Source organism: Ailuropoda melanoleuca, chromosome 14 (genome assembly GCF_002007445.2).
Source record: "Ailuropoda melanoleuca isolate Jingjing chromosome 14, ASM200744v2, whole genome shotgun sequence".
In the NCBI taxonomy this organism is placed as follows: domain Eukaryota; kingdom Metazoa; phylum Chordata; class Mammalia; order Carnivora; family Ursidae; genus Ailuropoda; species Ailuropoda melanoleuca.
Genome location: NC_048231.1, coordinates 93,582,746 through 93,607,943, shown reverse-complemented (window position 1 = coordinate 93,607,943; position 25,198 = coordinate 93,582,746). Strand labels below are relative to the sequence as shown.

The 25,198-nt window shown below is 42.2% G+C and overlaps 1 protein-coding gene across 3 annotated transcripts in view; it reads right to left on the bottom strand.

The window, feature by feature from the left end:
- Nucleotides 1-4,749: 4,749 nt before the first annotated feature.
- The window catches only part of SERPINB12 (serpin family B member 12), a 35,847-nt gene continuing 15,398 nt past the window's right edge, over nucleotides 4,750-25,198 (bottom strand). For 2 of the 3 annotated variants that reach the window (XM_034643005.1, XM_011222778.3), the window contains 7 exons: nucleotides 15,912-16,097; nucleotides 13,510-13,644; nucleotides 12,598-12,738; nucleotides 10,981-11,098; nucleotides 9,174-9,316; nucleotides 8,025-8,192; nucleotides 4,750-7,045 (listed from right to left, as the gene is read on the bottom strand). In XM_034643005.1, the coding sequence (XP_034498896.1) occupies nucleotides 6,641-7,045; nucleotides 8,025-8,192; nucleotides 9,174-9,316; nucleotides 10,981-11,098; nucleotides 12,598-12,738; nucleotides 13,510-13,644; nucleotides 15,912-16,097 (1,296 nt within the window). In that variant the 3' untranslated portion in view covers nucleotides 4,750-6,640. Of the gene's footprint in view, nucleotides 7,046-8,024; nucleotides 8,193-9,173; nucleotides 9,317-10,980; nucleotides 11,099-12,597; nucleotides 12,739-13,509; nucleotides 13,645-15,911; nucleotides 16,098-16,977; nucleotides 16,998-25,198 lie in introns of those variants that run through there. The other variant, XM_034643006.1, reaches the window with a different exon arrangement.

Below are 25,198 nucleotides of genomic sequence, written 5' to 3'. Positions count from 1 at the left end.
GAATTCCAAAATATTTCCTTGTATCTTCTTGCAGGGCCAAAGAGAAACGTAAACTCAATCTGATTCTCATTCCGTTTTATGAATTCTATTTCTTTTTTCTCACAAGACTTTTAGAATACTCCCCTCTTGCCCTGATCTTCAGTAATTTGGCCACAGTGTGGAAGTGTGGGCTCTCAACGGGCCCTTTGAATCAGCATGAATTTCTTTCGACTCTACACATTTTTCTTTTCTTATATCTTTGTGTACTTCCTCTCCTCAGCTCTCTGTGTTCCTGAAATGCTCTCTGATGAATGTTGGAACTTCTTTAACTACTGGCATGGCTCTTAACATTTTTAAGTACTTTCTATCTCTTTATCTGTCTCTTCTACGTTTTGTAGAATTTTGAGGTTCAGTCTTCCAGCTGACTCTTTGCTGTGTTCATTCTGCTATTCAGTCAACTTACTGACCTTTTCTAATAATTAAGCTTATTTCCAGGAGCCTAAATGAATATCTTAACTTCCTATTCTTATTTTATATGTCTTAATGTATTTTATTTAATCTGTTAACTCTGTTGAGGTTGATTTCTTTCTTTCTTTCGTGTGGTTATTTCCTTCAGACATTTGGTAATCAATGTCATACACTTATCTCCATCTTTGAGATTACCCATTAGACTGTCTATGAATGCTGTTTTGCAGTTACCCCTGCCCGCTTTAATAATTGAGGAGTGGAAGGCTCTGTATGTGCTTTCTGGCAAGGATGTTGGCAGCTTATACCCATTGAGTGGGAATTTGTCCTCCTCTGTGACAGTAGCAGTCACCTGGGGGTATGGCTATGCCTCTGTAACTCAAGTGGACCCACTTACAGCCAGGGGGCAAAGACCTCTGTCACTCACTGCCTGGCACAGGGCCAGGGCAGGAAGATACACACCTTGGGGGTGGCTCCCACTGAAGAACTTGAAGCTGCCACCATGATGATTGCCTACCCCATATTCCTTTTGCTCCCTGAATTCTCCACCTCGAAGCTCAAAGCACATTGGGACCCAAAACTTTATCTCGAGTGAGTCCTTGGCCCTCAAAGGTCATGCTTGCAAAATAAAGAAATGGAAATAGATGGCCTCTTATGTTCTCATTTCTACTTGGAAGGATATATAGGGTAGTGGTTAGAAATCCACTGTATAGGGGCGCCTGGGTGGCATAGCGGTTAAAGCGCCTGCCTTCGGCTCAGGGCGTGATCCCGGCGTTACGGGATCGAGCCCCACATCGGGCTCCTCCACTATGAGCCTGCTTCTTCCTCTCCCACTCCCCCTGCTTGTGTTCCCTCTCTCGCTGGCTGTCTCTATCTCTGTTGAATAAAGAAATAAAATCTAAAAAAAAAAAAAAAAAAAAAAAAAAAATTACCCTTTTAAAAAAAAAAAAAAAAGAAAGAAATCCACTGTATAATATCCAGCCATACCTTCAGACTCCTAGTTCAATCAACTGCGACCTGGGTGACTTTGTGCCTCAGTTTCTTCATCTGTTAACTATGGGTCCTAATAATAACCTACCTCTGAGGAAGACTGAGAGGATTAAATGGGCGAGCACATATAAAGGTCTTTGATCAATACTAGTAAATGTAAGTACTCAAAAAATATCAAGAACTATTACTGTTCCAATTCAGAGATTTCATGACTCTAGTCTTATTCTGGATATTGAAACTCACCCCATGCCGGGACCCAATATTTAACAACAACAACAAAAAAAAAATAGTGCCAAAGGAAAGAGTCACAGTTGCCAACAATTTGGGGACATAATTAGAAGTTAAAATTAAGAATTTCTCTTCTTCCTTTGGTTGTCTGTTGAAACCCTATTTTTACTGGATGTATTTCTTTACTTTTGGAGCTTTTGACTGCATTGGAATCTACTCAAAGCAACATGAATTTAGTTTCAATTCCTATGATGGTTATAGCATGGTGCCAGGTGCTGGGGATTAAACACTCCATGCTCACCTGTGCAGAAATACAGCTAGGAAGGATTTTCTGCCGCATTTACAACTTGACTGGTCAGGAAATTCTGTAATCATACATTTTTCTCTCAGACCTGTAGATTAGGTTTCCCTGTCTTCAGAAATTTAACAGAACATGAATGTCTGAGGACCCTCTGATTATTTATCCTTTATAAGTGAACTATGTTCTTTTTTGCCCAAATGTTAACAGAATTATTTTCTCAACCTTCTATTTTTACAGTTTTTTAGCAAGTCTATGTTTGCTTACTTTTCTTGGAAATCAATCCACATAATCAGGTGACTATCCAAGTTAAGAAAGTTTTTGTCTTGGGGCGCCTGGGTGGCACAGCAGTTAAGCGTCCCTTCGGCTCAGGGCGTGATCCCGGCGTTATGGGATCGAGCCCCACATCAGGCTCTTCCTCTATGAGCCTGCTTCTTCCTCTCCCACTCCCCCTGCTTGTGTTCCCTCTCTCGCTGGCTGTCTCTATCTCTGTTGAATAAAGAAATTAAAAAATCTTTAAAAAAAAAAAAGAAAGTTTTTGTCTTGATTATTAATTTCATGCCAATTAATATGCTTGCTTGCTCCAGAAATACCATAATTCTTGGGTTTACTTTCTGTTCTCTATAGCTAGGAATTTCCCTTTTATCATTTCCTATATATTCTAAGACAAACACTGAAATACACACCCTATTCATCCCTAATTAAATTTTCCAGTGCATCAGTTTTGCTTCTTTAGTGCCTCTAACATCTACTTAAATTCTGATACTGTATTTTTAGGTCCCTGGCAGTCTTTTTATATTTCATCCAATTTTTTCACACCTTGTTACAATTTATCTACAGTTTATCTTCATAGATTTCTGCTCCAATTCCACAGATGCCCTGCCTTCTTCAAACCTATCAATCATACTAAAAAGTTCTCTGAAGTTCTCATCTGGTTCTTGCCACAAATCATTTTCTGAAGCCTCATTTTTTGGTCTATAGCATGATGTATTCATTCCTTACTGGGCACTAATTTTTTTAAAGCTCTATATTTTTTCCCCATTTACTTAACCTTGGACCTGGAATGGTCTATTCAGAACCTATACATGTCAACAAAAGGTGTGTGGGTTTCCACCAGCTCCACTCTTGTGCACTGGATTGCTTCTCAAATCCTTTCACCCATCTGTAGCTGAAACATTGTTTGATGCACATGATGGATAACATTCTTTAGAAGGGAAACAGTGTATGAGAATATGAGAATTTTTAAATTAAATATTAAGCATATGGTAAGAGGTATGCCTCTTAAATATAATCTTGTGTTATATTTATTGTGTAAAAAAACCCAAAAGAATAAGACAGTGGATTTATGAAAACAAGAACACAACACGAGTAATTTGGATGAAGAACACTTTGACATTGGCATTCAACTATGGAGCCAAGAAACCCATTGAGACACCGCACAGCTTCCTCACCCATCATCCCAATCATAGGGCCTCCACCTAAGGTTAATGATACTGTAATTTAAAACACACACACACACACACACACACACACACACACACACACACGCAAATGCAAAAGAAGTAAACAGCAATCAGGGTGAAGCAACACATGTTCTGGCTCGCTCCAGCACAGGAAAAACCTGGGGAGGAGTGTGAGGGGGAAAGATGCATTAGGTAATGTTTGGAATCATAAGGAGGGCCCGAGTTGAAATAAAATAGAATGTACAAAGCCTGTCACCTGGAGGGCGCTAGAGAGCCTGTTGGGTACGACACAGTAGTGGTTCTCTTCCCAGAATGTCTGTAGTCGGAGGAAATGAATCAGTTGTTTTGGAATCTACATTGCCTCATTTGTCCTACCTGTCAACCTTGCTGGGTGGAGGGAATCTTGAACTAGAAATGGAGGAGTTCACTTCCCGGATTTGTACAACTGGCTAGTTTTCTAGCACTTATAGAGTACGGACTTGCGTGCTCTCTCTGCCTCTGGCTGCCATATTAAAGGGTCAATCTCACTGGCGCACGAAGGAAGAATCAAGAGCTCCTAAATTTTAGCAGAAGTCCCAGTTTCTCATAGGCTTCCATCTACTGTAGTTCCACTGAACTAAGTTAGAACGCTGTCCTCCCTGTGTCGTCTGACTCTGACACTCCAAACAGAGGGTGCAAGTGAAATATACACACCCAACAACATTGCCACCACGGTTCTTTCTGTCCTTGTCCCACCAAAAATATTCTCCTTGTGAAGACTATACTGCCCAGGGCAGAAAGTGCCAATACCCTTCTTCACCTTCCCGTGCATTCTATTGGGGGAGTTTCACTCAGTCTTCAAATGGCCGCAGAAAGAAAAAAACTGGCAAGAAAGAAGGTAGGAGGCCACAGCAAGGATAAAGGAGATGGATGTCTGGAATTTAAGCTGGCAGAGCTCTGTGTTTCTGAACTCTGGGGGAGGCAGTAATGGGAGGGAACAAAGCTGACTGACACAGGGGCGGCACCATACGGGGAACCCCCTGATGAGGCTTTCCATCCAACTCTTAACTTGCAGTCAGCAGAAATGTCTTCCAAGTTTGAGGATCCATTGGCTATCACTCCTAGATTTTAGAATCATTGGAACCTTTCATCTTTTGTGTATGCCTTCATATGTAATTATGGTGGAAGGTTGGGAAAGATTTTCTGGCACAAGATATGTCTTCCCGACATAATTGAGATGAATGGTTAGTTTTATAGATTATGTGTTTCTATATTTTGGGTTGGAAAGATTTAAAGTTAGGTTTATGTCACTAAAAAAGTCAGTTGGCACATAAAATACTGTACACATTTTAACTAAAGACAAAATTGCTTTATTTACTAAGAAGAAACATTTTAATCAATTGAAGATTAGTAAAAGGTAAGTTTACTGATTCACAAAAAGATTTAAGAATATCACTCTCATTTTTGTAAATAGATACACTTTCCCTTTGTGATTAAAATTCTGAGAGATCCCAATTCAAACGAGAAGATGTGTCTATCAAGGAAAGGAATAAGAACATAAGCAACACCAGACAATGCCAAACCTTCACGTGGCTCATAGTTATCCAGCTCAGTACCCAACAGCGATGCCAGGCCAGGCATGGAATCTTCAAAACGTCAAGCCCAAAAAGAACCATGGAAGAGACTATGTATTTGATTATCTAACATAAATTTGACCCATGGGAACTGCATTCTGTGGAAAAGACTTGGAAGAGCCACCTCAAGCTGCCTCACATTATCAGTGAGAAATTTTTTATACCACAACCAACCTTGGACCATGAGAAGCCTGTATGGGGAACATGGAACTTGACCCTCACAGCACAAAGAAATCATTACTATAGAGGAAAATGGCGGGACCGGAGCCAGCATGACAGCAGCTGAACTTAACCTACCTTCTCCTGCAAAACCCACCACAGCCACACTTAACCAACACAGCGGTAACTGAGAGGAGGACGCTCATAGGGTAGAGCAGGGAAACAGGGCCACGACCAACACCAGAAATTCACCTTGATGGAACGACGGTGCACGTCCTTGAGTTAGGCATTGTTAGTAGTCATTCCAGAGTGTTCAGCTAAGGCAGAGATCAAGAGTTCAGACAGAGGCATCAGAGAACGAAGGTCCCAGGTCCTGGCGTCTTGAACACTCAGGCATCTGGCTTTCAATAGACTAGAGCTTGATATGAAGCCAAGGGCCTTCCTGACAAAGGTTTCCACATGCATCATGCCCAGACCCAGGCCTGCTCTCAGGACATGACCAGGCATAAGGCCTCCAGGAGGAAATAGGTCCATGTGGCCAGACTCCTAACACAGGGGGTCGGGGAGCCCAGCAGTCCACAGTGAGTGCTGCGCTCCCCTCCCCCACCTAATACTCTGGGTAGTTAGGGGTAACTACGAGGAGAATTCTCTGAGGAAGGGGGTGAAGAAGACACAGAGGATTGTGCTTCATGATGATGGTCTAAGAGACTCAATAAGGAAAGCTGAGACTAATTTTTAAATCCACTGCCCCTCTCCTAGGTCAATGTCAGATTCACAAAGTGTATCCTGATCTCCGCAGAATGAGTGCTGGTCGGGGCAGGCTTCGGTCCTTGAGCTCTCACTTAAATCCACCCCAGGTGGGTGGATTTTCTCCCAGGTGAGAAGCATCTGACAGGGCATCTTCCATGCAGTAGAAGAAGATGGGAAAGGAAGAGGCAGGGCGTCTTGCCCAGCGACGGCCTGTGGTTTTAACTACCATAGAAATAGAGCTGAGTTTCCAAAACCTATTCCATTTAAACATTTCCTCCTGCCGCCCATGTTAAAATGGTTTCTGAATTTATCCTCCCCTAGAAATGGTCTAATGACTTGAACTTCCAGGATTCCTTTATTAGGAGGTAGGGAACTTAAGTCAGTACCATTCGCAATTACATTGACCTGCGTGCGGGTCACAGAGGGTGAATTATATGCTTGAAAGCTTAGTGTGGTGAAAGGTTAGGGAGGGAGCCACGGCCTTTGATAGTAATGGACGTAGGTGAAAGTCAGCCAGAGGGTGAAAGAAGGATCAGGATAAGCACAGGCCAGTGGCCAGAGGAAGGGGGCTGGGAGTTGTGACAGAATTCGGTCAGCATTAGATATCAGCAAGAACGCCAATGCCCATGTTATGCCAGGGGGAGACCATTCTGGCACTTTCTTCCAGCTCCTGGGTACTAGACAGTGTGCTCCTTTCAGGGAGAGCAGACCCTGCCATAGAAGAGAATGGTTTGGGTTTTGTTGTGTCTGATGAAAAAGAGAAAAGGGTGATCAGCAGTAAAGGTCACCCAGGAAGGTAGGGACATTTCCGTGCCAACAGCCCCACTGGCGGCAACTGCCTGGGTGCCATTTTCATCCACCTCCACAAAGGTTTTATGGACAACTTTTGACAGGTACAAATTGGGACTTGGAGAGATTCCAGTAAGATCAGCCTTCCCTTCCTTGAAGATATCCGTGATGCCCATGTCCTGTAGAATAGAATTGAGATCGTAGCTGTCTTCCAGGGTGAACTGCGGGAAGGAGACAGCTACTGTTTCTTCTGACATATTCTCTGAGCTGCTCCAGGCCACTACTTTTTCATGAGTGATGTTCCTTTCAAGCTACAGAAGGAAGGAAATAATGGTTAGGCTGTGATTATGAGCCTGCAAAGGATACCCCAATTACTTCAAAGGGCTCGAGTCTATTTCAACAGCCAGTAACAATCTTCAAGGTTCTCCCCTAAGCCTCAAACTACTCTGATCTCATTTAAAGTCCTCCAAGCAAATCTCTTTCCTCTTTTGAAGTCACAGGACAATTTGACTTCTGTGTCCTCTGGCATCTGACAGACTGGTGTCTGGGTGTCAAAGCCCAGCCAAGCTCAGTTGACCAAGTTGGGTGAGCTTGGCCACACCTTAACATTCTGAGGTTCAACCCCCCTCTTCCATAAAACAGAGAGAATACCATTAGGCTCTTGCTGGGAATTGAACAAAATGATGTATGTAAAGTATTTAACATGGTGCTGGAACACAATAAATTTTGAATAATGGCTATTATGGAGATCACTATCTGGGTATTTCTCTCTCCCTGTGTCTCCATCTCTCCACCGCACAGAACAACATATAGCTGAGGCATTCCAGCCTTCACTGATTCCCACCTCACAAGCAATCTATTCCAGCGTCAGTATCTCCACTCTGTCAAGGCACTAGCACCCAAAAACAGAGTTCAGCTACCAGGTCATTATGTGAGCCATAGAAGATTAGTCCAAGCAAGAGACCAGAAGTCAGGCTATTCAGAGAAAAGGAAAAGCTATTTCATTTGCAGCAATTCTCACATCACTCCACATCCAAATTCCTTGGTCTGGAGAAAAACTGCAGAGAGCTATGAGATGGGAGAGGAAAGCCCTATTCAACATTTTTAGCATTTGTCCTTTTCTAAACCAATGAGGAAGAACTATCTCATTGAATTCAGATCCTTATATATTCTCTGATATCTCTGAGAGCTGAGGTGCCATTCTTCCTCAGGCAGGTAGATGCTAAATAGATTGACTCTCCAAAGATTGACACTGAAATATTTTGTAGAGACACGAAAATGAAAATGTACCTCTTCTAGGCCCTTCACGTTATCTGCAGAGCAGGAAGGCAGCAGGACGAACATGCTGAGCGCCCCCTTGGTATACCTCATTTCCAGGATCTGTGCCTTCAGCTCCTCTATGAAGCCGATTCGAAATAGGCCCTTTTGGTTCATCATCTTCACAGTCTTCTTTTCATTCTGTGATGGACAAGATAGAAAGTAACAGGACTGCCACAGTAAGCTCACACACTCACATGGCCTCCATCTCTCTTGAAAACGGGGCTCCATTAAGATGAGGACAGTCTTCACTGAAGCTCTGAGCCACACCAGTGATCCAACCTAAGGGCCCTCTGCCCACTGATCAGTCAGCCCTTCCTTTGCCAACACCTTGTTTTCCCATGGTTTTAATAGGTTCTTCAGCTCCCAAGGCCACTCTTTGGTAAACTGTCTATCCAGGCACCTACCGACAGCCCAGCCGGGGGAAATAAGCCCCACCAACTTTCTGCCTTCCGTGCCTGCCCCAGCCAGTCTCTTGGCCCCACCTGACCCCTTGTCCTCGCTGGCCTGAATGACCTACCACAGCACCAGCTGGAGCCTTGGTTAAATGATAGTCATCTACATTTTAAATAACAGCACTTCTTCCATAGGCGTCCATCAGACGGAAGGCCACCACCCCAGACACCTCATGTATGTGAGAGGTCACCAATCTACAGACGAGGATGCACAGAGCTTGCAAGAGGAACACAGCTGACAGGTGGTGGGCTGGGATCCCAACCTTCCCTTTCATCCATTCTGCAGTCTGGTGGCTTAGGACATGGGTTTTTGAGACAAATACTCACAGGTGTGAATGCTATTGCATGAATTTAGCTAAGTAACCTAACCTTTGCATTCTTTCCCCTCAACTCCTAAATGGGAATAATCATAATACCCATTTTCATAAAGAATAGTTTAGCGAACAAGTGAAATAATGAATGGAAAATGCTCAGGGCAGTGCCTGACACCAAGAGGGTCAACGAACTTCTGGTACTGATTTTTGCTAATAATAAAATATTCTGATTATCTTGTATGCTGTAACCCAGAGACCTAAGTTTTAAAGTTGAGTATACACACTGCAAATCATACTTCTTAGTGGAAATTATGAGTGGAATATCTAGAAAACCATGTGCTGTAATATCATACCTCATTTAGAGAGAAAAGTGCATCAACTGTGTTTTTAGAGTCAAAATATTTTTCCCATTTGGCCTTGAAGTAGACAGCATTCACCAGCACCAGCACGGTCGTGCTGTCAATAGCATCCTCGTTGAAGAGTTCCTTGATTTTACCTTAAAAAAGGTTCCAGAGCATATCCTGAATGTGAATTATGCCAGAAGTATTCATGCAGACAGATTTTCCTTAATGCTGTTTCCCATCCCCAAGGCTAGGGCATGTCTGATTCAAGAACTAACCTAAGAAAATTACCCCACTCACAGTCCTGGATGTGGTGGAGGTGGGGGTGGGGGGCATGACATGGGAGAGACACTCTGTCACTCAACCCCGAGAGGGACCCATTCTAAAGCACTGACGCTGAGGGAATTTCCTTCCATTTACTGAGTCACTGTGGTTGGAACTTGCCACTAGACATCCTATGCCATGATTTACCTTTCTTTTTTTTTTTTAAGTTCAACTAGCCAACATATAGCACATCATTAGTTTTTGATCGGTGTTCAATGATTCATTAGTTACATATAACACCCAGTGCTCATGACACCACGTGCCCTCTTTAATACCCATCACCAGGTTACCCCCTCCACCCCCATGATTTACCTTTGAAAGCAGACCCTGCCGCCTGAGTACATTATAATCTCCTTGAGAAACAGAACTATCGTGTAAACTTCCTATCTCAAGCGCACATCACAATAAAAGGTATGTGCTTACATATAAACAAAAATGCATGGAAATATGCTAGGCCAGGATTAAAATCTATTCAATAGGGACTTTCCCATGTCCTCTCTCCTGCCATCCCATGTCAACCATGAGAAGTAGGTATTGTTATCCCTTCTTAGAGAGGAATACACTACAGCTAGTGAGAGGGAAGGCCACACAGTCCAAAATCAGCAAGGCTAGCTGAGATCAGACCTGGGGCCTTCCCGCTCTTGGTCCAGCTCCGAGGCTCCTTCCACCATAACACAGCCCTGAGGCAGACTGGAAAATCCCATGCGGTCAGGCAATCATCCATTTGCCATACGCATTCTTTCCCACCGCAAAATACCAAACCATCAGTTATCTGAATGCATGCCGAGTCCTTAAAGATAAATACAACTTTCTACCGCAGGACTTCCACATAAACTCCATAATAACAGATTATATTGACATCACCTATACTTAAAATACTCCAGGAGAGTTAACTAGTGCCTTAGTATAAATTTTTTTAGTGAACATGCTTTCCTCATGGCAACTGAGTGGAACCTTGAAGGAATGGGAATTTTTGTGGCATGTGGACCAAGTAAGAAGAAATAATTTTGGAGTTTGGGTGCTTCTCCCAAGACAAGGCCAAATAAGGGAGTTTCATATTAAAAAATCATTCCATTTTATGTTGAATTTTAAATTTCACTACTCATCACTATCTCTAAACCCCCCTTCACCCAGAAAACACCTATGTACTTAGTGAAAAGTTGATAAAAATTGGGATTTTATTATTCCTATTTCCCTCTGAATAACTAGATTCTCTCCACAATCATTCTACTGAACTTTTAAAAAAAAAAATGGAAATAGTTAACATCCCACTGGCATGTGCTCGGCTGAAAGGATTTCCCCTTTTATGATGGAGCAAAGGAGTAACACAGCGTCTAAGCGTTTAACTATTTGCGCCTGCAAAATGGGCTTTGAACACGGCCCATGCCTGTGAGCACCTGGTCTTGACAGACTAGCAATCTGAGACACCGGGCTGATGACTTTACTCCTTTAAATGGAAAAGAGCACCAACTACAATGTGTTTGGTCTTTCTTACCTTGGGACTGAGATTCAACCCAAAAGTTAATCTGTTGTCTGGACTTTTCAGCGTCTTTTCGGAAATCAACACTTTCAATGGTCGTGTGGTAAAACTGAATCACGCCGTCTAAGTATTCCTATTAAATTGGAAAAAAGAGAAACAGTACAATGAAATCAGATAACCGTGCTAATACTTGGGTGTGACGCACTCCGGAGAAGCCTAATGAGAAAGATGGTCATTTAAACAGGATGCACGTGGTCTCCGTCTATCCCCAACCTTAATTAGCCAGAGACCTTTCACCCATCATGGTGACAATTTAGGATATAGAATGCTTATTCATGGGATGCCTGGGTGGCTCAGTTGGTTAAGCATCTGACTCTTGGTTTCAGCTCAGGTCATGATCTCAGGGTCCTGAGATCGAGCCCCATGTCTCTCTCTGCACTCAGTGCAAAGTCTGCTTGAGATTCTTTCCCCTCTTCTCCCTCCCCCTCTGCTCCACCCCTGCTCGCACTCTCTCTCTTTCTCTCTCTAAAAATAAATAAATAAAATATTTTCAAAAAAGAAAAAACCTGAAGCAGTCCACAGTGACAAGGGCACAAGCCGTTCCTACAAGATACCCTTTTCCTTGGACAGCCCATCTGTGGAGACACTGGAACATGAGTATGGACTTACTTGAGAGGCTTCGCTGTAAAATGCCTCTATTTTTAAGAATTAAAACCCTAACTAACGGTTACAGAGTTTCTGGAGCGATGAAAACGTTTTGGAAACTGGGTGATGCTTACACAACATTGTGAATGTGATCAATGCTACTAAATCGTATACTTAAAAATGATTAAAATAGCAATTTTTACATTATATTTTACACAATTACAAGGTAAGGTACCCAAATCACTGGCATGTACATTGTTAACGGTGAATTGTATGATATGTGAATTTATACCTCGATAAAGCCAGGTTAAAGAAAAGGAAGAGCATCTAAAAGCTCATTTCCACTGTGAGAGAACATACTCAGCTGCCCCCCTCACCAGCCCAGCCTAACCAACAGCATCACACATTTGCCTGTGCTCACGGCCCTCATGTCCGTGGCTAAGTACGTGGCTCCTTGCAGCGGGGACAGAGCAAGCTCACGCGTCTTGCTGTAGGTACACGCTGCTTAGCCACGGACACAAGCCAGGCACCCTTCGGCTCCGAACACGGTCCCCTGCTTTACTGCGGGGCTGCTGAGCACAATTCTATTAGGGGTGGCCTGATGGTGTCATGAAAGGAGATTTTAGAAAAGTGCTGGGGGAGGGGTGGGGAGGGACGGGAAGAAGAGCTACCAAGAACGTCCACCAGGCACCTTTGCTGGGAAAGACGGTCACAACAGAGAAGGCCATCACCAAACCCACACGTGCTCCAAAAGCTATTAGTCACACGACCCTCTTTCGTCAACTGCTCAAGTTGAAAACTGGAAGAAGGACAACAGACAGTGTGGGAGAGAAAGAGGTGGGCCCCCGGGGACCCCCCCAGTCCACAGCACATCCTCCTGTCAGAAAGGATTGTATTGCAGGTGCCAAGTGAATAATCCGGTTACTCAACTGATTTTTAAATAGAATGCCACAGGATAGTTTTAATCCCTGGCCATGCCAAACTCACCGGACAGATCGGAAACTCCTGCTCTCCGTAAAGCCTGTTGGCAATGCTTAGGGTGTAGTCAACTCTGATCCTGTCTATCTTGGAGAGAAGCTGCCCGAAGTAGCAACTGAGCAGTCCACTCTCATCCCTGGAAGACTCGGCCTGACAAAAGAAGGAAGAAAATGTGACCTGATCAGGAGAGTAAGATGCCACCAGAGTGCGTTGTCATTTCACTTTGTTACCATGGGGGGGGGAGTGAGCTGAGAAGAAGCGAGGAAAGGAGGGCAGGAAGGGGTCCCAGGGGAAGATCCCGGCTCTCAGTTGGTATCAAGGTCATCCAGGAACAATACATCCGGGGACTCAGCAGTGCACACTGTTTGAGACCCGTGCACCTCATTTTTCTCTATAGTCAAAAAGATACAAGAAGAAGACAATCTTCTCTCCACCCTCCTCTTAAACTATCTAAGGTACAGGGATATTTAACCTGGAGAATATCTTTCCCACACCTGGTATGAGACAACCAATAAAAGTTTTGTGTACCAGTGGATTACCCCATGAAATACACAGGCAAAGGTAGAGAAAGGGAGTAAGACTCCTACAGCTGATTCCTACCCCTTCCTACCCTTCACCCTCAACCATGATCTGTCCTGGGGACCAGCGTCCTGGGAAAGGAGGTGAGTCATGGGACTTTCCTCTGTCTTTATCATGAGCAGAAGATACCAGAACCTACTCTTTAGGAAACTAGCTTACAGCCAACAGCATAGAAGATACGCAATCAGAAAAGAATTGCAGGTCATATGGCATTCTTGCTATTATTGTTGCTGCTGACAACAGCCAGGACCTAATGTCTGGGGATAAGTAACCATTGCCAAATACAGCATAACCAGAACGAGCAAGTCATAAGAAGAGAGACAGGAGTTCATGGTGGCTCACCTGCGGAGAAGGAGACTCCCTTGTTTCTTTCTGCTCCTCCAGAGAGCTGTCAGCCAGCAATTCTTGTTTTTTGCTTTTCAGACAGGGATCAGGTTCTTTTCTTTCATTCTGGGAAAATTCATTGAAGTGCAGTACCTACGAGATTACGGGGTCTCAGACAACAGGAAGAGCAGGAAGTCTGAACACCTTCAGAAACGTTTTTATAGTGTGGCAGGGACAATGATTCCATAGTCAAACAATCAACAACAGTTCAAAGGGTAGTGGATGCTTCTTCTGACTTGGCTGTGAGGTGCAATGGAAGGGAAGTACACTGCATGCTACCCCCAGGGTCCGCATTTAATAATGAATGTAACCAAACTAAAAGCATATTACACGCGGCTAAAAGCATGGGACACACATGGCTATTGAATTGGCAGACTGTTAGTATAAAATGCACATTGGATTTTTGAAGACTTAGTATGAAAAAAATGTAAAATACCTCATTTAAATTGTTTGATTACATATTGATATGCTATTTTGGATGTATTGGGTTAATAAAATATATTTTTTAATGAGTCTCACCTATTTTTACTTTCTTATGGCTGCTAAATTTTTTTTAATTACATATGGGATTTTAATTATATTTGTGTTAGCACTGATCTAGACCTTCTAATCAATCAAGCAAATGAGGACAGCAAAAGACAAGTTACCCAGAGCATTGCAGAAAAGGTAGGAGACAAATGCCCATCTTGCACTGCTCAGGAGAGTTTTGCTGGGCAGGCAAAACCCAAGTGCCTGCAGAAAGAACATCTGAAACCTGACCAGGAGGATGCCAACCACACTCTAAAGCTAAGTTTTGCTAATGGAATAATATTCCCAAAATTAAATGAACAAAGCGGAACAACCCAAATACGTTCTACCTTAATCCAAGAATTCAACTCCTCCATATTAGGAACAACAGTCGGGTCCCCACATAACCTCTGTGCTGTGTGCAAGATCCAGGGAAGTTATAAGACCAACCTCGGGAGCCTATAGATAATTTGGGGAATTGTTCTTGTCACATCCATTCGTTCATTTTACAGATTTGTATTGGATGGCTACTATAAGCCAAGCACTGTTCTAGGACAAAGATTCTTGCCATCTGGAAGATTATATTCTAGCAGAGGAGGCACACAGTAATGAATTACTGTATGCATTATGTTGGAAGATGGAAAATGCCATGTCAGGGGAAAGTAGCTAGGGTAAGAGGGAATTTTATGGGGTTAGGAGTCAGGATGCAGCATTAGACTGAGAGGTCATGGTAGGCCTGGTTGAGAAGGTAAACTCTGATCAAAGCCCTAAAGGAGAAAGTAAGTTATAGATCAGTTATCTGAGGGGGAAGCCAACAGGCAAAGGGAATGGAGCAAAGGCCCTAAGGCAGGAGTGGGCATGCTTACCACTAGAGGCCAGCGTGGCTGGAGGAGTGGGGAGGGGACAGGGTGATAAAGGGAGTCACCTGGTTGTCGGGAATTCAGATACCAGACCTTCATCGGCCACTGTAAGGACTTGGGCTTCTATCATTAGCTAAATTGGAAATTCAGGTTTTGAAAAGACGAGAAATGGGATCTGACTGAGGTTTTTAAAGGATCTTCCTGGCAGGTGTGTTGAGAACAACGGACTGTCAACAGAAGAAAGGAAGCCCATGAGGAGTCGCCTCCAGGTTAGAAAGAATGGTGGTGGGTCAGACGTCAGGGACACAGCGGGAAGCACCTGTGTTCTGGATCTATATCAAGAGAAAAGCCTGCTGGAGTTTGATGTGAAGTGAGAGAGAAAGAGAGAAGTCAAGGAAGATGCCAAGATCTTTCTTTAGCCACTGGAAACATAACTGGTGCTTACTAAATATTTATTCATGGAATGAAAGAGAGAAAACACATAGACATTAAAAATATTGCTAGTGGGGCGCCTGGGTGGCACAGCGGTTAAGCGTCTGCCTTCGGCTCAGGGCGTGATCCCGGCGTTATGGGATCGAGCCCCTCATCAGGCTCCTCTGCTATGAGCCTGCTTCTTCCTTTCCCACTCCCTCTGCTTGTGTTCCCTCTCTCGCTGGCTGTCTCTATCTCTGTTGAATAAATAAATAAAATCTTTAAAAAAAAATATTGCTAGTGATATCAGTATGGATAATTATAGAGTGAAAGGGGGACAGACATGCAGACAGAGACAGAGAAGGTGACTGAGAAAAGCTATGAGGCTGGGGAGGCTGAAGAAGTGTCATAAAGGAGGGAAAGTTTAACCGGGCCTTGAAAGAGAGCAAGGTGGGATGTAAATCAAAGCTCCAGGGCAGGGGCAGCCTCCCCCCAGGCCCCGGGCGCAGTGAGCAGCGTGGCTTGCCAACGTCGGACTAGGGTCTGACTCTGAGAGTGGACCCACAGATACTGGATTCACACCTGGTCAATCTGCAGTGCACTGTCACTTCTGGCCCCCAGGCGGACCATGCCAAGGGCAGCCGAGAGGCTCAGAGGACAGAAGAAGATGTTTTTATGTGGATCATCTTTGCTTATCTCCTGGAAAAGATCAAAGCAAAATTGGGTGTTGGCTGCCACAAGAGAATCCATCCTGAGATTGACGGCAGTCTAAAACCAAAAACAAAACAGAGAGAGAGGGAGAAAACACGATGATCAGAGAAAGATAAACAGTTCTCATGCTAAATACATGAGATATAATCATATACAATGATTCAACATGTTATTAAAAACTCAAAAACTAAGGTCATCATCATCCTGGTATATAGATATTGATATCTATATTGATATTGATACAGACAGAGGTCTATTTTCATTTAGTGATGTGAATTAGTTTCCTAGAGCTGCCATAACGAATTACCACAAACTAGGTGGCTTAAACAAGGGAATTTATTCTCCCTCAGTTTGGGAGACCAGATGTCCAAAATCAAGTTGTTGGCAGGATTGGTCCATTCTGGAGGCTGCCAGGGAAAATCTGTTTCCTGCCTCTCTCCCAACTTCTGGCGGTTTCCAGCAACCATTGGTGTTCTTTGGTTTATAGAGGCACCATTAATATCTGCCTCCATCTCATATGGTGTTCTTCCCTGTGTCTTCTGTGCAAGTCCACATTCCCCCTTTCTTATAAGGACACCAATCATTGGATTAAGGCTCACACTAATCCAGTGAGAACTCATCTTAACTTGATTACATCTGCAAAGACCCCATTTCCCAATAAAAGCACATTCACAGGTACCAGGGATTAGATCTTAAACATGTTTTTGGGAGACACAATTTTATTGTGGCAGAACTTGCATTATTCAGGTAAAACAAAGTCACAGGCAACCGTATCCCCATGGTCAAGTCACCAACCAAGAAAACTTTATTCCACCTCCTTCTACAACAGGCTATACATGGTTCTGCTTAAGTCCTTTGCCAGTACTTTCCCCTCAACATCCTAGGACTGAGGATACCCAGCAAATTGTCATGGGCCATGTCTTTGTCACCTTCTCACCTCCTTTTGACTCATTCCACATGCAACCTGCAGGCCTTCAGGTGGTGCTCCGGTCAGTATTGATATTATTGTTCAAGAGAGCATTGATCTTGAAAGATGTTGGGAGTTTAGAAGTCATTAGGTTTAATACTTTCTCTTGACAGTACAGAACCACAGGTGATATGGAACCAAAGCAGGGGCGTGACTCCTTTAGGACAGATTCCTTGCCCCTCACCAATAATCTGTTCCAGAACTATCAAGAAAATCAAGAAAATCTTACATAGATCTCACCTTGGACCATCCCAAAAGAAATGTTTTCTCTTTTGTCTTTTTGTCTATGGATATTGTGTATTTCCAAGATGGAAATGTAAGCCCCCTTATTTGTGTTTTTTATCATCAGACATGTGGCACATAGTAAAGCATTAAGAAATCATTATTGCATTGAATTGAATTGTGTACATTGGTTTTAGCATCTTCCCAGCTTAACACTGGCTTTTTTTCCATAAAACCTAATTCAAAAAGATAGTTTTAGATACCTTTTTAAAAATGTGCCAACATATCTTTTACATATATTACCTTTAACCCTACAACTTTAATTCCCTTTTTATAGATGAGAAAAGAATCGAAGAATCAAATCACACATGTTAGCCTAAACTAAGTGCTCTTTCTGCTGTATCTACTATTTCTACTTAGTTGCCCTTAGTGTAGGACAGGCTGACACATGCCCGCTATATATTGGTGTTTTCCTCATGTCCAGCTTAGATTCCATTTTTACGCTTACATTTTTTTTCCTGCCAAATTTGTACATGACATGTATTTCTCATTTTGTGCTGGTAAAGCTGGGTCCAGGTAGGTGTTTTCCAAGAAACATATGTCCTGAGCGTGTCTGGAAATTCACTAATGCTTCATACTTCCGGAATCTACATTTTTTCAATGTGGAAAAATACCTTCACATCCAACATGTTCACTCTATGATAGTGGCTGGCATTAGCCCTTCAGTAACAAACTTACTAAGGAAGTAGAGAAATCAGATAAATTCGAGGTGGTCTGAGCCAAAGGGATTGCACAGACTTGTGTTAAATCATAAAATTTGGATAAAAAGTAGTCTCATTGGGGCGCCTGGGTGGCACAGCGGTTGGGCGTCTGCCTTCGGCTCAGGGCGTGATCCTGGCGTTGCAGGATCGAGCCCCACATCAGGCTCTTCTGCTATGAGCCTGCTTCTTCCTCTCCCACTCCCCCTGCTTGTGTTCCCTCTCTCGCTGGCTGTCTCTCTGTCAAATAAGTAAATAAAATCTTTAAAAAAAAAAAAAAAAAGTAGTCTCATATTTTTTAAAGCCTTGGTCATATAACCAAGGTTGCTCTTTGATACAAATCTTTGGCACCAAAAGAAAAGCAGTAGATACTCTGGCTATTTATTCACTACCATAAAAGAAGATTAGAGACAATACTCAAGGCAAAGACGGGATGCAGACTGAAAACTGAATGATCCCAACCTAGCTCTTTAAATGTTCCAGCTGTTTGCTCAACTTTACCCTGTTGTTTTTTGTTTTTTGTTTTTGAGGGGATGAGTTCTCTTTATTCAGATCCTCTCAGATCATCCCCAGTGGGTCAGGGGTCAGGACACTTCATCTGGGAACTGCCACTTCCTGGGAGATAGGGGCCTTTGTCTTGGGTTCAGGGCAAACTGTGGGGGTCTCCAGAAATCAGGAGGGACCCGACCCTGGGTCCATGTTCCTGAATATTCTCAGGGCTTAGAGGTGGTCCTCTGGTTCAGGCTGCAGCTCCTGACTCCATCTAGAGTCTGGGGTACAGGAGGGCCCCTGGAAGGAGCAGGTCCCAGGGGAAACTAAGAAGCCGTTTCTGCTTTGTGGTTGATCTGGCCATAAATGTTCATGTTGGGTTGTCATAATTTCTTCCAGTCCTTGTGTGGAGCAGGAGACACGCCAGGGCAACTGTCAGTGCCAGTCCGACCAGGACCCGACTGCAATGCCATTGATGGACGGCATCAGAGGGGAAGGGTGTTCCTTCCTGGCATGACATGCCCGGATCTGAACCACTGGAGTCTTACCTACTATGGAAAGGACACGATGGCTCATGCAGGCCAACTCCCTTCTCCTTGAGACTAAAAAACCTGAGGCCAGGAGCAGCAGTGACTTGCACACAAGCACATAGCTGGCCGGGAGAAGAGCGAGCCTCAGACCTCGCCATGCCCAGGCCTGCTCTCTACTGTAACAGACTGTGTTTTGTGCCCTTTTCTAATTTGGCTACTACCCTTATTCACTGTGGGAGCTTCAGTGCACCCCCAAACTCTCTCTGCCGACTGGTGCTTAAAGAACACGGAACCTACACTACATTTTGTAAACTTTTCACGCATTCCCTAACCTGGCTCCAACCACTATTATGTCCTCACCCAGCAAAAAAATTCTCCTTTCTGACCCTCATCGGGTTCTACCCCGTGGGTTGGTTCTAAGTTGCCATTACAGTCTATGTAGCTTAACTCTGCCCCAACTTCCAAGGGAGGGGTGAGAATGGTCGTCATAGAAGAACAGCCTAAAAGCTGCAGTTGATATTGGATGACTGCATGTAAGCATTTACTACAGGAGAATCTTTCCCAGTGTCATATAAAACTCTAAAATATAGAAAAATGAGCATTTAATAACTTGATTAAAATGTCATCCGGTAATTACCTCCAGAGGGCTGTTGTCGTTTTGCTTGTTTTTAAATTAGAAACTGGCTAAATCTGACAGTAACCTAATTACCTGATAACCATTTATAAAGTTCTCCCACAAGAGTAGTCCTTGCACATAAAAGGATGAGCTGAATGAGACCCGATCTCTGCCTCTGAGAAATCCACCGTCTCAGAGAGCACACACTGCAACAGAAACAGCTTCAGTGGGGTAAGGGCACCGAGGAATCTGGTATTCATTTACAAAAGGAAATAGAAAAGGCAGGGGCGCTTGACTGAATGTCGGAATCTGGGTTTTGGCTCAGGTCATAACCTCAGGGTCATGACCTCAGGGTCATGGGACCGAGCCCCATGTCAGGTTCTGTGCTCAGCAGGGAGTCCGCTTGAGATTCACCCCCTCTGCCCCTCCCCCCACTCACATGCATGCTCGCTTTCTCTCTCTCTCTCAAATAAATAAATAAAATCTTAAAAAAAAAGAAATGGAGAAAGCAGAAGAGAATTACGTAAGAAAAAATTTTTAAACAGCATTCATCAAGACTTATTCTAGGGGGCGCCTGGGTGGCACAGTGGTTAAGCGTCTGCCTTCGGCTCAGGGCGTGATCCCAGCGTTATGGGATCGAGCCCCACATCAGGCTCCTCTGCTATGGGCCTGCTTCTTCCTCTCCCACTCCCCCTGCTTGTGTTCCCTCTCTCGCTGGCTGTCTCTATCTCTGTCAAATAAATAAATAAAATCTTTAAAAAAAAAAAAAAAAGACTTATAGTATTCCTCTAATAATATTCAAGCAAGCAATTTAAAAATATAATACTTTCAACATTTTTAAAGCTACTTAACACTGTTCTCATTCATTAGAGAGAAGCTTTGGTGGTCAGTAAAAGCCATGTTATGTTATCACAACAAACAATAAAGTAAAGTAAAAAAAAGCTCTAAGGTCAGTTGTCTTCTCCTCATCAAAAATCCCTTTACATCATTACTAATTTGAAAATAGTATGACCAAGCCAGTCTCCAAATCCACCGGATTTACAAATGGGACCTACTTAGCAATAAATGGAAAGTAGAGATCTAATCACCATCATACTAAAATGTAACCATAACAGGTATTTTTCAGAGGTGTGTAGCAAAATAACTTACAGATTTTCAAGTGGTGTGTATAAATAAGTTCATAGAAACACTTTCATAATAGGCCAAACTCAGAAACAAGACAAATGTCCATCATCAGTAAGATAAACAGCTCGTGGGTCAGACATACAATGGAATACATACCAATGGGTCTGAGTTAACTATAGTCACCATAATAACATGGATCTCATAAGCACAAACTTGAGTGAAAGAAGGTGTACGGGAAGAGACCATGATAATATAGTTACATATAACTAAATATATAAGATATATTTACTTATGTGTATATATATTTAGACATACATCTTATATATATGTTTAACGTTTAGTTTTAAAATGTACTCTAGATACATTACAAAGCATGGCAGCAAATTTTAAAGCACTGCAAATTCATTTGTGTTTAACACAAGAACTAAGATTACATGGAAAATCGAAGAATAACTTCTCAAAACGAAATTCAGTCTCCAGATGCAATTAGGACGTTCCCCAAGACTTAACAGGAGATACTTACATCCGCTCTGGAAAACATCCACCACACAAAGAAGTTACTGTTTGGCAAGTCTGAGAGCAAAGGCTGATTGCTGAGGTAAGCTGCTGCTTAATAAGCTACACCTTGAAACACTTGTACATGATTTACTTCAGTCATCATTATTTCCAAACAGACTTGAAATAATCTTTAAAATAGCAAGGGCCCTCAAAAATCTATTCATCTCAAGAAATTAGCACTACCCCACCTACAATGACTTTATAATAATAGCTACCGTTTAATTTGCCTCCCATGTGCTTGGCATTTCACAAATGTTGTCTCTAATTCTCAAACAATCCTGTGAATTAGAAATTATCCTCACTTTACATCCAATCATTACGTGACACAACTGGTCAACAAATCTGTCAGTTCGGTCACCCTCTTTCCTCCTACATCATGCTGCCCTCTGGAGCGGACAACACTTGTGCTCTGCAAGACCATGTCTCTAGTAACCCACCGCACAGCTTCGTGACAGGAAGTGTTCTTACAAGAAATAAGAAAATAGGGGCGCCTGGGTGGTGCAGTCGTTAAGCGTCTGCCTTCGGCTCAGGGCGTGATCCCAGCGCTCTGGGATCGAGCCCCACATCAGGCTCCTCCACTAGGAGCCTGCTTCTTCCTCTCCCACTCCCCCTGCTTGTGTTCCCTCTCTCGCTGGCTGCCTCTGTCAAATAAATAAATAAAATATTTTTTTAAAAAAAGAAATAAGAAAATAATAAGGTAAAATAATGATAATAAAATAATAAAATGTGTATTGGTTTTGTTGGTGTCTCTGACCAATGGCCAACACTGAGCACCCATCAGGGACTGTTCTGAACTACCTCACTGCTAAGGGGCATCTCCGGTCCCAGGTTGTCCTTCCAAGACTCCTCTGATCTGCTGACGGGTTTGCTTCTCTAGACTGAGAATTTACTCAAAAATCTTTTTCAGATGCACTGAAACCTATGCAAATGTATCATAAAAATAGGTTGGAATTCCATGATTGCAAACGACTTTATCCCAAATTAGATCTGACTTAGGTCATTTCACACTTACTGTCCCAAATATCACCTCCTACTGACCACAAATTTAAAGGGAGGGGCTAATTGGCAATTTTTATTCAGGAAAAAAAGAGAAAAAACTCACTTTGATATCAATAAAAACATTATCATATTTTTGTCTACACCACTTTCCAAGTAAGTGATTCATTATTTAACCTCTAATGAAGTAAAAGGACTTTGGTTCTCAAATTCAAACTTATCGTGCAGATGATATTCTGCCATCTGCACGTAAGTTTGAATTTTGTTCCCACAATATTGGCAAATTAATTACCTTTATTTTCCACGTTCTTTCCAATCTTGCAATCATAGCGTAGGTATAGACATAGACATTAAACACACAACGTTCGTATTTCTGTTTCCCTTATCACTCTGTGAGGTAATTATTTTTTTTATATTTCTGTCTTTGCTTCCAAAGCATAATTCTCTTGCAGGCTGGTTCCGAGTTTTACATTCATCTTTGTACCCCATCAATAAAGAATACAAATAGTGGCACATAAGAGCATTTCAGAAGCTTTTATGGCTTTATTTGCTAACATCTGCCTCTTTTGCACTAAAATAATTCTAATATTTGAAATATTAGATGATGATTCAGTATTTCATACTCGCTCTGCATACATTCTGCAGACAGCTATAATCAATAAATAGAGCTGCAACTTCGCAGAATCAACTTCGATTCATTTTCTACTGCGTTAGAAATGGTTCGCTTCTTAAAATTGGTTTCTTTTATGGTGAAAGTGTAAAAGTTTAGATGAGACAGATTTTCTAACAACCCAAAACATTCTGGGAGAAATTGTTCTTCCTATACAGTAGGAAGAAAAAAAAATTATACCTCCAAAATATTTCATGTCTTATAATTTTCATAATTCCCACAAAGCTATTAATAACCCAAGAATGAAGTTCCAACTTTACACAGGTCGATGCTACACTGCTAGAACGGGTATTCAGACCTGGCTGAAGCTAACTAACTAAATGACAAACAATCTTTAAACAGAGAAATAGATGTGAAAGATGCAATCAAGAGCATTTCCAATTTAAGTTACAAAAGAGAAATGTAAGCTCCTATTATTTAAAATACAGATATTCTAAATATTATACCATTTTATACTACAGAAATAATAAAAAGATAAAATACAATCTATCAAGGATGTAAATATTTTTATAAAATTATTCAAACATCCACATTTTTAAGAAAATCAATCAGACACACCAGACATCTGACCGGGTACGTGGAGGCCAAATGGGGTGACAGAGGTTGCTAATATCTCCCAGCAAGTATTGCCACGTTTACAAAAACTTCAACATATTGTAAAACAAACTGTTCTTTTTTAAAAGACATTGACTTAATAAAAATAGCATATCCTTTGGTTTCAATCAAATTTCCTTTGGGTTTCTATTATTTTCCAATGTAATGTTCTTTGTTAAAAATGATATTAGGCAATGCTTGCATTTACCTTCTTGCCTTCAGAGTTGCTGCTAACAGCTGGTTAGGTAAGTTTCAATCCACACCCCAGCAGGAATGGAAATATATGAAATTTGCCCCTCCCATAATGGCACTTATCCAAGTGCCATTTTGGAATCCAGGGTAAAATTGTCATTGATTGATTAAAGGGGGAAAAAAGAAGGAGACAAATCTATGATATATATTTTTTTAAACAACTTCACATATTCTATACGTTCCACTAAATTAAATATTTAACTTACTATGTTTATATTTTCTTTGCTATTTCCAATTGGGTCTCTTTTTAGAGGCTTCATCCTAATATATGATCCACACTTTCAACCCAAATCCCTACACCAGAGTGAGAAGAAAAGAACCATTTTACTTCATATAACCATTGTCTTGGACATTCTCTTATAGTCTAATTTCTATATTATTCTGACCTTTTTTGACTTATTACATAGGATCTGCAAAATGCATGTTAAGCTATTATAAATGGTTTGTTGTTGTTATTGTTTTCCTTTTGTAGCCCTGGGGTGGAGATGGGGGTTACTATTTAATTTATCAACTAGAATAGCTGAATACCAATCAGTGGGTAGAAATTATTAAGGCCTACTGACAGAGTGACAGAATGGGGAGTGCTTTCTAGAAGAAAACTGATTTGCAAGGAAGCAAAGAACTGATCAACTCTTGTGCCAACATCTCCAGAAGGTCTGTCTAATTTTGCCTCAACATCAAGTAGCCTGCTCTTCTATTTACCTTATTTATTTCCTCAAGGAATTTTAGAGGTCCAGACACCTCATTTTCTTCCTTTCCCTCCCTCCCTCCCTTCCCTCCTTCTTTCTGTCCTTCTTTCCTTCCTTCTTTCCTTCCTTCCTTCCTTCCCTCTTCTTTTTCTTATAAGGCTTTTAATAAAGTTTTCACACAAACATATTCCACAGAAGTTTTAAAACTGAGCCAGATAGGGGCGCCTGGGTGGCACAGCGGTTGAGCGTCTGCCTTCACGCTCACGGCGTGATCCCGGCGTTATGGGATCGAGCCCCGCGTCAGGCTCCTTCGCTGTGAGCCTGCTTCTTCCTCTCCCACTCCCCCTGTGTTCCCTCTCTCGCTGTCTGTCTCTATTTCTGTTGAATAAATAAATAAAATATTTAAAAAATAAAATAAAATAAAATAAAACTGAGCCAGATAAAACTTCTGTTGTTGCTTTTAGCTCTAACATTCTGCAATCCTGATTCATTTACAACTATAAACATGGGGGTCTGTGAATCAGGAACAAAGGTTGAAACCAGAGGAAAGTGAGAAAGAGTGAAAACTTACAGAACTGACATGATTTAGGGATAGAATGAGGACTCCTTTCTGGCCTGGTTGCCTTTTTGACAAGCTTTGTCTTCCTCTTCTAACTTCTTGTCAGACAACAATATTTCTGAGCCCCAGCCCC